This window comes from Zonotrichia leucophrys, chromosome 4A, assembly GCF_028769735.1.
Source record: "Zonotrichia leucophrys gambelii isolate GWCS_2022_RI chromosome 4A, RI_Zleu_2.0, whole genome shotgun sequence".
Classification (NCBI taxonomy): Eukaryota; Metazoa; Chordata; class Aves; order Passeriformes; family Passerellidae; genus Zonotrichia; species Zonotrichia leucophrys.
The window spans coordinates 13,258,797-13,271,783 of NC_088174.1; the positions used below are offsets into that span (position 1 = coordinate 13,258,797).

The following is a 12,987-nucleotide window of genomic DNA, read 5'->3' on the forward strand; positions in this document are numbered from 1 at the left end:
GCATCAATGAAATAAGAATGGATCAATCAATAGTCTCACCGTTGGGCCAGAGGACACTTTCCAGAGTGAAAACTGAGAAACAGCAGCCAGGAGCAAGGTTTGCCTCCAGTCAGTTGTATTTATTTATGAAAAAGGTAAGGAACATGGAGGGATTCCAAAATACTCTTAACTCTATTTGGCAAACTTTAACTGGTTAAGCAAGACAATGGTCACTGTACATGCAACTAAAAACACAAGACCTTTATAAAACATTGATTTTACATGGTAAAAATCAATAAATCACAGCAACAACTTCTCCTGGAGTGACTATTTTCCCACCATCATTACTAGATCTTCCATGCCACTTGTGCAATACTAAAAGTCACAGAGCACTCTGCTGCTGTCTCAGAAAAGTTGAAGGCCACTTTTTATTTTATGGAAGTCGTTCTGGGTCCATAACAATCCTCCTGTCACGGGAATGTTCAATTCTGCAGAGCTGTGAGGAGGAGAATAAAGCACATTAGCAGTGGGCTGGTTTCTACACAGAAGAAAATGTAAGCAGTCAAGAAAATCTTCTTCCTTCTGCCTCGGGGAAGCCAGACCACCTTTCTAACACCACATGTCCTTTGGCAAGTGGAGGAGCTGCTATGCAAGGGAAATAGGAGTAATGAACAAGCTGCCATTGTAGCACTCCTGATGAAACCTGGACTGTTTCCAGGCACAGCTACAGGAATAAATTAGGTTCTGCTCCTTTCTATTTGTGGTAGCAACAGGTTTTCCTCATGTTTCTTTCTAAGATTTTTTTTTTCCTTGGCATCCTGCCAGGCTGTAATCTGAGTGGAACAAACTGTCTGCCCCTTTCCCCACACAAAGAGGTGCAGAAACAAACACATGTTACTTTTGGCCTGCTAGGTGCTTTCTCATTTTCTACATGAGTATTTTCTAGTAGTATCAGTTGCATGATACATTACACTGTTCAAAAAACAGCCTGAAATTTACAAATCTGGCTTGTAGCTTTTTAGAACTAATACACTATCAGTCTTCACCATGACTAAATCATATTTCAAAATGCAGTCTAGGGCATCTTCCTCCAAAGGAACAGGATGTTACTGATAAGGGAAGGTCAATAATTTGATGCCAGGGATCTGAACATAACTCTGAATATGTGAAAATATGAATATGTGCAAGATTTCTTCAGTGAAATACCCCAGGCTGCATGATTCTCAGTCCTTCACATTGCTACCAGATTGGGCCCACCAACCACAGAGAGGAATCAGTGATTAGAAGGCTGTCCAATCAGGTGTTAAAGAAAATAACTACAATTCATTTACATTCTGAAGCATTCCTTGGATTAAAATAATAGGAGATGGGTTAATATGTATGTGATGAAACTGATTTGACAGCTTACAGCATTCAAGTTCCTCTGACTTCAAAGTGTGAAATAATGACCCTATTAAAACATCTCCAATGAGCTTCATTTAGTAACAAAGGTGATCTGACTAAAGCTTTATAGAATGCACCTCCAAAATACAGATTGTTATAGAATGCCCCTGCAAAATACAGATTGTTATTTCCAGAACAATCTGTGTTTGTTTACTGAGGTCAGATCTGCAGCTCTGAATTACTAATTACAGCTCTAAAAGGTCACTGGGCACTGCCAACATATTGAAGATCAAAGCCCCAGTTAATAGAAACTTCAATTTTCAAGCCTGCTGGGGCTGTGCTGATACCTGCTAAATAGCAGTATTTCATAATGCTTGGAATGGTTTCTTTAAAAAAGAGCAGCAGGAGTGAAGATAGCAATATTAGAAGATGGTGTGCTCAAAGGATACCAGCAGGGTTAGGTTTAGAGACAATAGCAGATATTTGGGGCAAACTATTTAAATAGAAGTAAAAAGGAAATCTCAGCCCTAGTTTCTCACATGGTAAAAGGCACAGAGAGAGAAATGCATTTCATGGTTCAGGGGCAAAGTCCCACCCACACCATTACTCACTTTGTACTGAGAGGCTTCCACTCCTCCCTCACTGGCTGATCAAGCAGGGACATCATAGAATAATTATCCAACATGAGACCATCAGGGTCATCTGTCTGACCTGGGAGTTTTCCAAGAGGAAAGTCTTTCCATCGCACTTCATCTAGATAAAAACAGTACAAAACAAGGAGTCTGAGTTTCCCAAAGAGATTTTTGAAACACAAGATCACCCTCTCCCAGCCCACAAATACTGTCCCTTGCAACTCAGCCATTCAGCAAATGATCTGCACCAATGTCACAGAAGCAGAGGACAATTTTCCTTCTGTTCTCAAAACATCCAGTTCCAACAAGCTGTCCACATCAGCATATTTAAAATGACTCTTTTTTTTCTTTTTTTACTTGAGAAAATTTCCCAGTGAATGAAGTACAAGAGTTCAATCTTCCAGTGGCTCCTTTTTCTCCTTTAAATGTCATTTTGACTCCAACTCCTCTTCAACCAACTTCCTCCTCCTGTGTCTGAGTCCCTCCATGACTCAGAAATTCTTAGCTACAGAGACCTCCAACCCCAATGAGAAAGTACAGCTGCTGTAACAAAGCTAACAAAACACTGCACATGCTGTTTATTCCTTCCAAAACCCTGTCTTGCTCCTTTGCTTGCCACCATGTCACAATAACCATTTTCCCAGAGCATGGAACTTAGGTTCACAGACAAATTGTGTTTTCAAATCCCCCCAAATCTGACAAACAGAAGTCCAAGAAACATCCATATTTTCTGCACCATTCTCAGCTGGCATTTATGCTGCCCCATCAGCTGGATACACTGAAATTTTAAACAGTTTGGAAAAGCTTCATAAAAAAATAAATAAGACAGTAATAGCATGCTCCTGGAAAATACACTCACAGTGTTTTATGAGCTTAAGTGAAATGTCTCCTGAACATAAACAAAACACTGGAAAACCCACATTTTTTGGTAATTTAACATTTAGATGACTTGGAAGCACAGTTTAATTGTGGCAGCCCCAGAGGGCTGGGATGTGTTTGCACTTCAATTAACACTTGTCAGTGATGAGGACTGTCCTAGAGTCACTTTTTACCTGCAGTGATCTGCCAGGCAGAGCCTTGCAGTGCTGCCCTTTTCTCAGCAATGGCCACCATGGTACCAGAATGAGCAAGTCCCTCCAAAGCATTTGCTTCAGTCACCATCTCTTCTTCCTCCTCTTCCACCTCCTCCACACCATTGTCTCTCTCTGGCACATCTTCCTGTTTCTCTACAGTCTGCCCTTGATTTTTAACCTGATTTTCTTGCCTGGCTCTCCACTGTAAGCTCTCAATAGTATAAATTGGCTGTTCACTGCCATCTGAAGAGAGGCCTGGACTGGACAGAGGGGCCCCTCCCTCTGTGTAAATGGAAGCAAGGTAGAGCAGGTTCTTCCGAGTGGAACGTGGCAAGCGAGGTCTCATGATGGTGAGGATCCTAGAGAGGAAAAAGGGCAATGGAAAAGTCTTTAAAGGGTTGGTAAATCTTCATCTGGAGGCTTTTTTGCTTTTAAGTGTTTGTTTTCTCTAGGACAGCTGGCTCACATAAATCATCTAACAGGCAAAATCTGATTATTGCCTGGTCAGTGGATGCTGGAATACTCAATCTTTGTGATTAAAATTAAGGACTTGGGATACTCCTAACTGAATTACTGCTTTACTGTTTTCTTGCATAGAAGTTAGAAGCTGTGGTAAATTCCTATCACCTGAATAAGGTCACATCTCTACCAAGTCACTTTGCTTCTGAACAGGCTGCTTCTTTAAATACCTCCCCAGATAACTTCTGCTATCATTTGGAAGGTGCAATCCTTTAAAATCATTTTCCTTCTCTGTGTGTGCAATCAATGGGGAGGTGAAGAGCAGCAAGCATGGCTTTATAGGCACTTGTTACAATTTCTACAAGAGGCAAAGAAAGGCAAGGGAATGCAGCCATAACTCAGCATATCAGTAGGGACCCAAAGCTGTCACAGGGCACTGTTTGCTGTCCCTTTTCTAGGTCACAGCATCACAAATCACACTTACATCTGAAGAAGATGTGGGGTTGCCCAGCAGGGAGCTTGCAAGCAACAGTCAGTCAGTCTTATCCACTGCAAAGGAACTTTATGGAGGAACAGCTCCTTCACAGACACCTGCTTGTTGCATTGTTGTTTTTTCTTCCCTTGAAAGAAGATAATGAAAACAACAGGGTGCTCAAAACTCATCAAAAATATACCCTTCAACCCTCTGCATTTTTACTGGAACCCATGCTCAAATAAGCTGTCATTTTAACCCAAGTGCACAACCAGATGTGCCAACCAAATACAACATCAAGGTTGTTATAAAGGACTGGACAACACCTGGAGAGCTCAGGCAGCTCCACCAGACCTGAGCACAAAGCAGTGCAGACATTCCCAAGCTGGCCCTGTGCATGTCACAGCAGGCAGGAAAGCCACATGATGTGTTTGAACAATATTATCCCAAATAAATGCAGTGTACTGCATGTGAGACCCAGAATCATTCCAAACAGTGGAAACAAACAGTAGATTTAACAGCTGGGAAGCAGCAGCACTCAGAGATCTTGGTACATCACAGATATGCTCAGCACTGACTGAAAGCACCAAATAAAACCTGTGACTGCCTGAGATACTGCCAAAATCTTTGTGCAGACCAGAGCAAAATCTCTGAGCCAGACCAGGAGAGGACAGAAGAGGCACCAAAATTAAGGGGTGCAAACCTCTGCCAGGATACACAATGTCACAGTATAAAAACCCTGTTAGCAGAAACCTGTGACACTGAATAATTAAGGCACTTTAGTGCCCATTTCTGGAATGAAACATAAGGTCTGCCAATTTTAACAGTTCTAAAGAGTCAGGAACTGAAAACAAAACATTATTTATTACATGTGTGTAAGTTTAGAAGGCATAAAAATCCCTTGATAGGATCAATAAAGGACAGCAACACTATTTAGTATCTTAAAAAGGCAGGCTTCTGTTAAGGGAGAAAATAACTGGGAACAGGGATCTCATAACACACCACATGTAACAGTAGCAGATAGCAAATAAGGATGTTATTTCCGACAAGTATTGATATCTGGAGAAATTAGCACTTAAGGGCTTGGTGCTTCCTGTGAGATTTTCTTTTCCTATCTTGAGGAGGCTGCAGCAAACTTATTGATAACAATTTCAAATTTTTGCTAAGAAATACATGACATGCACAAGCTGCAGGTGAAAACTCTAAGAAATGCAACAATAAAAGCTTTATGTTCACATGACAAAATGCACTAATTATGCTACTGCACTTTATGTATAAAGGTGCCACCACTTTACTAGGATAGTTTTACACAGTACAGAAGAAACTCTTAAGCTTTTTTAAACACAGAAATTGCAGACACACTCACCAGCATTTACTTTGGCAATGCCAGTCAGCAACTCAGAAATCCAGTTGATCAAGAACTGAGGCCGGAGTTCTGAAGAGTCAGAACATTCCTTCAGCTCTATAAACATTTTCTCTATTAGGATCTGTGTAAAACTTCGTGAAAGGAGGCTTGACAGCAAAGGCTGCCAAAAGCAGTAAAATGCTGGGGGGATTTTGAATTGCCATACCTCTTTATTTGCTGCAATGAGAAGAAAAAAACAAATCAACCAAGACAGAAATCGGTGTTTTGTAATGTTTTTATGAAATACAGGTGTGACACTTGCTCCAAACTAGAGAGGTTTGTTCTCAGATCACTGATTCCAGGATATTTCCTGAAGTCCTCACTGAAACTGTTATTTTTCTTATGCTAGACAAGTAAAATAAGTAGCAATTTGATAATTAGCACAAAGAAATTATTAACACAGGAAGATCTATCTGTTTTGCTAATCCCTTTCCAGTTTTAGCTTATTTTACATATAACTAAGAGCAACTCTATCTAAAAAATATACTGCAAAGAGAAAGTTCATTGAGCAAAGCAACAAAAAATGAAAAGACTTTTAAATTTTTCTACTGATGGAAATTTGAGAATCTTTCTTGGAAAGTTCTTTGGCTGTGAAATAGGGAAGTTACTTATTTTCATTCTCTAGGTGCCTAGTTCTCCTGCAAACAACAAATGCAACTCCACACATATGGGGAGCAGCTTGGAAATAAATGCAGTTGGTGAAAGAGGCTCAAAAAACCTCATCCATTTTGATTTGCTTCAAATCTTCAGTGTAGAAGAGAAACACTCCTGAAATCAGCAACTATTGCAGAAAAGGGTAGATGCAAGCTTTGAAAGATGTTTTGATATTCAGTGCTGAAGAGCAATCCTTCCTTCCCAAGAGTTTTATGCAAAAGCAGTAGCTAAGCATGGCCCTAAGGGGGTCTGGAGAACAGGGCAAAAGATGTTTAAGGACCCAGACATACAAAAAATATGCAGCCAATTAGAGATTCCAATAAAATGAGAAAAAAAGAACAGACTTTGTCATAACACTATCTATGCATTTTCTACTTGGGTGATGCATAAAGCACTCACCTTCATACTTGATATTTAGCATCTTCAGACAATCCATCTTTGGGATGAGAAAGCCATCACTGAGGAGAGCTTCAGCCACTGCTGCCCTAGAGCAGAGAGTTTATAAACTTATTACTGCCACTTATTCCTTCACGTATCAAAACACCACCTGCCCCAGTTCTGAAACAAGTCTGACTGCCAAACACCTGGAACTGTGAGGAGGGAAGGGAGAATTTTTTGTTTGAGAGACCTGGTAATGCTGTTCTTGTATGGCATATATATTTATATATTTATATATATATATAAGATGCTGAAGAAATTGACTAATTGTTTTCTCCATGATCAGCTACAGGACACTATGAAATTTAATAGGTCTACAGCCCAGTTCAGCACCATATCTTCTCAGTTCTTTATCAGAGACATACCTGTTTTCCTGCATCAGGTCTTTGATCTGAGCCAAAATCCAGTCCAATTCTGAAGAGGAATCAGACCACAATTCTCGAGACTTTGAAAGAGATGGCATAGCCTGCATAACCTGAGTGAAGGAAAAATTCAAGCATGAACAGAAAATACATCACAAAGACATTATTGCTATGACAAGAAGATGCACGTGCCTCCTGTACTTCATCACCAGCACCTGAAAAAGTTCACAAATGTTCCCCTTTCTTGAAGTCTCAATAAGCACAGATCTCCTTTATAAACCTGAACTAAGTGCCCACATTAGGAACTATCAGAGCTCAAATTGCTTGCTCTCTGTAGTGAAGTTTTCCTTTGACAAGCCATGTATGACAACATCAGCAGACCAGCCTGAGCGAAGAACTAAGACAACAAGGAAAAGAAAACATATTGGCCAAGAAAGAAGAGAGAATTAATGAAAGTGCTGATCATCAGAGTGCACTTACCCGGAATTGCTCATTCTTGTAAGATAGCAGAACATCTCTGACTTTTTCTAGAAATAAACATAAATATATCATTTAAACAGAAGATCAGCTATGTAAGGGAATTTTCTATCTAAAGAAAGCTGCTTAGTTTTGCTAAATTTACACTCAAGGAAGGCATCAGTCAAATGAAGCCAGCAATTCTGTTGAGGCAACACACTGAAGGCTCCCAAAACTCCCAGACTTCTCCAGCAACATGAATTTTCTCACATGGGGTTGAACCACAATTTCCATATTTTATCACTAACAGTAGCCAAAGACAGATAAGTTGGATAAACCCAGACAGCTAAAAACCAAATTCCTAGATCAGTGCAGGAAGAAATTGTTTCCATATGCAGTTTATGTTCTGATGCACATTTGTATTTCTTATACTTGCATTCTGCATCAATTGCAGCAGGACTACAACTATTCACAAAGTGCTAAAAATTTGGAGAAATACTACCAAACCAGTCAGTCAACACCAGGAATGCACCAAGACCCAAAGAGGAATCCCAAAACCTGAGCTGAAGGTACATCTTTATGCTAGAAGATGACACATTTAAACTGCTTTCTTTAGCATATGCAGTCCTTGTGTCTGCTGTTGCTCTAGGAACACCTACCATGGAATTCCTTGTGTTTCTGACAGGCCTCACGCTGTGGGGTTTGACTCTCCCATGCATCACCATCCAAATCTGCATTTGCTTCCACCTCTTCCTGCTCTTCTTCCTCATCCTCATCTTCCTCACACAAGTTATTGCCCAGCTGACGGTTCCAGTACATCTTTCGTAGCCACTCCAGCACAACATCACAACCTAACAGAGAACAGAAAACATCTGCTCAGGGAGGATTTCTTTGTTATGGCAAAAAAGAATAGGTGACATATTGCTAACTTGAATTATGATAATAAGTACTATTAATCATTTAATAAAACCACAAAATACTCCATTAATGAAAATGTGAACAAGTTAAAAAACCCCAAACAAATAAAATCCCCAAAACCAAATCAAAACCAACCCAAGAAGAAAAAAATCCAATCCAGTATCACAGACATGGTAACTACCATCATATTTTTGGGGGGCGGAAAAGTTGATTGGACACTGCTATGGCACTGAACCTTGCTCAAGCTAGGTCAAACCTAAGCAGCAACTAGGTCTCTGCAGTGGCATTCAGATGAGAAAATGAGTCAATACTTTAGTATCACATGGTCAACACAGCATCTACAACAATAACAGAATTATTTTCGTGCAGGGACTACACTATGCATACATGAAATAGAATGGAAAGGAAATGCCTTTACTTTCATCAGCATTTTCCCAATTCAACCTAAGGACCATGCTGAAGATTATTTAACTGGATTCTTAAGCCTTAACCCAAAATTTCCAGGAGTCTCTTCAAATGCTATGAGCTGGTTTCACTCAGGTTTACAGTATCCACACTTTTCCCTAAATGAGATTTTTTAAGAGTCTTAGATATCACTAAACCATCAGAAAAAGCTTTTACCTATTTCCCCAAGATGAACTTCCTGTGCTGTAAAAAAGCAAAAGCACCAAACTGCTGCAACCAGCTGCTGTTGTTTCAAGTAATTTTTTCAGGGACAGGAGAAACTCTGAGCATTTGCCCTGTGAGGAACCACAGGACACGGCTCAGCTATCCTGACAGGGCAGTGGCAAATCCTCTCAGAGTCTGATTTCACAACTCTTCCACCCCAAAACGGAGGCAGGGGTGCTCCCCTTAGGGCCTGCAGCTCTGGCACTGCCACCCCAGGCAATGTCCTCAGGGCACCCCTGCCAGTGGCAGCTGCTGGTGGCACTTGGTCAGTCACTCACTCACCCTTGCGGCACAGGGCCAGGCGCGGCAGCTTCCCGTGCGTCAGCTCGTGACGGAGATCCACGACCCACACGGGGATGTCCACCTGCAACAACAGCCAGCAGCTGATCCCCTGCTCCACTGCCTCAGCCCTGCACGGCTGCACCAGCCCTGCACGGCTGCACAGAGCCTCCGCCAGGTGGGAACTGCACCTTCCTGGCCATTCCTGTGCTGCAGTTCCCCTGCTGCCCACTTCAGGAGTGAGCCAAGATCCCCCAGCTCTCTGATGCCACTCCTCCTATGGCCTAGGATCAATAAAACCTTGCATTTTACAGTTTAGGTCCTTCAGTATTACATGCAACAAGAGATTTCTTTTTAGACAGAGGTGTTACATGCAATCTAATGTAACTGTCTCATCCATTTAAATACAGTTTAATTGCTTCTCATTCTGGATAACTATGTATCAAAGACACAAATAATATCACATATAATACCGAAATTTACACAGTAATTTACAGCTTTCCTGAGGACAACTACCTTTAACTATGCAGGACCTTTGCCTTTAAGCTTTATCAGTTTTAAAAAGTGAGAAGCAGAACTTTTCTCAAAAACCCAGGAAAAAAATAAAAATCAATTCATCATTCCCACACATATACAGAAGAGTCTCAAATACTGTCTGTCCTTCACTGTCAAAACTTGTTCAGTCCCAGATGTGATGCTCAGTGCAGCTGGCAGTAAAAGGACTCAAGTTGGTCCTGCTACTACAATTACAGCTTGAACCTTTCCTCCTCCACACGAGTGGAAAAGCTCACCTGAGGAAAAAGACACGAAATGAAAATACCTGCAAACGTGATGGATTTTACGTACAGCCTTGCTTGTCAAAGACTAGGATTTATAAACCACAGATTTAGCTCTTTTTCCTATCTCAGTCACCAAGAAAGCAAAGCGTGTGACAGTATGTCAAGTGGGACTACACACATGTAAATCAAGACTTTTGATCACATGTGATTCAAAAACCTTTAATGATCATGACCCTTTGTTACTCTTATTGTGACTTCAAAGAACAAATTTTATATCCAGTTGCAATAAACCTGTTTAAAACTTTGCAGATGGAATAAACAAGCATCTATATCTGTTATCTTGGTTACAAAAGGATGACTCCCCCCACAATTTCATTCACTCAGTGTTGTTAATAACCTCTAAATTATCAACCAACTCCTATTCAATAGTTACCTCTCTTGCCAATTGTCTCAGAGGAATGCTGACCGTCTTCTGTTTCCTTTCTGTGATCAAGTTGACAAATCTGCATGGAGGTTACAGAAAAAATAAATTACTATCAACAGTTGCAGATTAACTTGGAACTCCTGAGACAAACTCCCCATGTACTATACAATCCTGTGGTCCCAGAGATGCAAAGTGAATTCAGTGGAATAATGACACCTGTCCAGGTGTTGCTCTCAAAAGCACAAGGGTCTTGAGAGCCCTCACCTTACAAGAGCCAGCCCATAAGACAGGATGAGTTCGTGTGACTTCAATCTGCCAGATGAGTCAAGGACCTTGCAGCGAATCAGTTCTGCCGTGGAGTCCACTGCAAGAGGCATTTTTGGACCGTACCTAGAGGCAAAGGAAAACCAGGTGAGCAGGCTCACACAAATACACTCACCCTGTAAAAAGGGCAGCTTTCCCACTACATTTTGTGCTCTGTGGTACATTACAGCCTAAGAAATGGTATGCTGAGACAGCATCAAAGGATCTTTCCAGAAGGGTTCTATTGGAACAGAGTGGTTACACGGTTACTCCTAAGCACAACTTAAATGAATATTTAGTGATATGCCAAGCACACAGACAAGATGCTTTACCTAGGCGGATGCAGCAGAGGTAATTTAGGGGCCAAGGACATGCTCACTGCCACAGAAACCAGCCCGTGAAGTTGCGGGCATGCAGGGTTTGTGCCTCCCCTGCTCCCACAGGGCCACCGTGCTCCTGGCATAAGCTGCGTGCCCGGAGCCTCCCGCAATGCAGGAGCCCTACAAGACGGGGCCGCCAGCCCTGCTGCACCGCCGGCCTGCCCACACAGCCCCGGCCGCGGAGCTGCTCCGGCGGGGAGCTGCGCTCGGCTCCCCGGTCGCCTCCAGGACCGCAAGGGCCGGGCACAGCTGGGGCCGAGGGCACGGAGCGGCCGCTCCAGGGACACAGGGCCGGCCCCGAGCCCCGCATCGCTGCCCGCCCGCGGCGCGCGGCCCGTACCGGCTCTTCCACGCCGAGACGCGGTCCAGCGCGTCCTGCTGCAGCCGGCTGTCCCCGCAGTACAGCCCCACCATCACCTGGTCCCACTCCGCACGGCCCCTCCACGCCACCACCGTCCGCAGCGGCTTCAGCCGCTTGCGGGCCGGGGACGAGCTGGGCTGGCCGCGGCGCCCGGCCGGGCCCGCGCGGGCCGCCATGCCGCCAGCGCCGCTCCTCGCTCCGCCTCCCCGGCCCGGCCCTGCCCGCGCCGCTTCCGCTTCCCGCGCCCGCCGCCCGCCTTGGGTGCGGCCGCCCGAGGCGAGCCCGGCCCCGCGGGTGCTGCAGGGGTGCGGCGGGGCTGGCCCTGCATCCTCTGCGGCCCCCAGGGCTCGGGGCCGGGCGTTCTCCCCTTGTGCGTGCGGGGAGCTGAGAGGCGGCGTGGTGTCCTGAATCAGAGCGAGGGAAGCCTTGCGAGAAAGCACAGGAGCATCCCCAAGAGCCACACCGTGTGCAGGACCGTCCCCAAGAGCCACACCATGTGTCCCATAATCTTGTCCAAATGCTTCTTGCGCTTTGTCAGCCTCGGTGCTGTGACCGCTTCCCTGGGGCGCTTCTGTTCCCGCTTCTGTTCCAGGGCCCAACCACCCTCTGGGTGAAAAGTCTTCTCTCAATAGGCAGCCTAAACGTCGCCTGACTCAGGTTCATGCCATTTCCTCGAGTCACTGATCACGAGAGTGAAGAGCTTGGTACCTGCCCCTCCACTTCCCCTCGTGAAGATGTTGAAGAACACAATGAGGTCTGACCTCAGTCTCCTCCAGGCTGAACAAACCAAGTGACCTCAGCCACTCCTAAGGCTTCCCCTCCAAACCTCTCCCCTTCCTCTTGTCCCTCCTTTGGGTGCCCAAAACAGCACAGAGTGCTCGAGGTGGGGCAAGCAGACTTCTTGGTGCAGAGCTTTTTTCTGATATCCTAAACCTCCCCTAAGACAATGTCAGGCTGTTCCCTTGGGTCCTGTCCCTGCTCACCAAAGGGAAGAGATCAACCCTGCTCCTCCTTTTCTCCTCATGAGGAAGTAGTAAATTGATGAGGTTTCCCCTCAGTTTCCTCCAGGCTGAACAGACAAAGTGACCTCAGCCCTGCTCATCCAGGTGCCCCTCGAAGCTCTTCACTAGTTCTTTGTTTTCATGTAACAAAATATCTACATTGGGTTTTTTGTTCAAAAAGAAATACATAATCTACACAACTCAATACCATTTTAATGTACTTTACTTTCTTGTGGCATAGATATAAATTAGGATTATTCCCCTTTTAACTGGATAGTCTTGTTATGTATGTTTAATTCCAAAATAACTGAAGTTTTTGACTGATAAAAACCCCAACATCCTGTTGTTTATATAGCAGGATGATGTGCTAAAATTATTTTGTTTAGGAAGTAAAAAATTCAGTATACAATAACATTTAAGTATTTGAATTTCATCGAGGTTGTATTTTTATTTCAGTTTTGATTAAGTTTTGTCTGCATGTGTGATTTTTCTGTTCACAATAGCATTTTAAGGCTGCTTTATTTTTCTTGAAACATGAGGTAACTTCCCTCTATTCCAGT

The 12,987-nt window shown here is 43.5% G+C and overlaps 1 protein-coding gene across 1 annotated transcript; it reads right to left on the minus strand.

The window, feature by feature from the left end:
- Nucleotides 1-94: 94 nt before the first annotated feature.
- Nucleotides 95-11,610, minus strand: LAS1L (LAS1 like ribosome biogenesis factor). Its single transcript, XM_064712617.1, has 13 exons — nucleotides 11,406-11,610; nucleotides 10,647-10,772; nucleotides 10,392-10,461; nucleotides 9,183-9,264; nucleotides 7,973-8,164; nucleotides 7,338-7,384; nucleotides 6,861-6,970; nucleotides 6,457-6,542; nucleotides 5,365-5,580; nucleotides 4,011-4,146; nucleotides 3,047-3,426; nucleotides 1,974-2,115; nucleotides 95-475 (listed from the first exon to the last, which is right to left on the minus strand). Exons 1-13 carry the CDS (start codon nucleotides 11,600-11,602, stop codon nucleotides 385-387), a joined length of 1,875 nt encoding a protein of 624 aa, XP_064568687.1. The 5' UTR covers nucleotides 11,603-11,610; the 3' UTR covers nucleotides 95-384.
- Between the last annotated feature and the right edge of the window lie 1,377 nt (nucleotides 11,611-12,987).

Coding starts and splice junctions, on each gene's coding strand:
- LAS1L (XM_064712617.1), bottom strand. CDS start 11,602: ATGGCGGCCCGCGCGGGCCCGGCCGGGCGCCGCGGCCAGCCCAGCTCG. Junction 10,773..11,405: donor GTCTCGGCGTGGAAGAGCCG/GTACGGGCCGCG, acceptor CTTTGCCTCTAG/GTACGGTCCAAAAATGCCTC. Junction 7,385..7,972: donor GAAACACAAGGAATTCCATG/GTAGGTGTTCCT, acceptor GTTTATTTCTAG/AAAAAGTCAGAGATGTTCTG.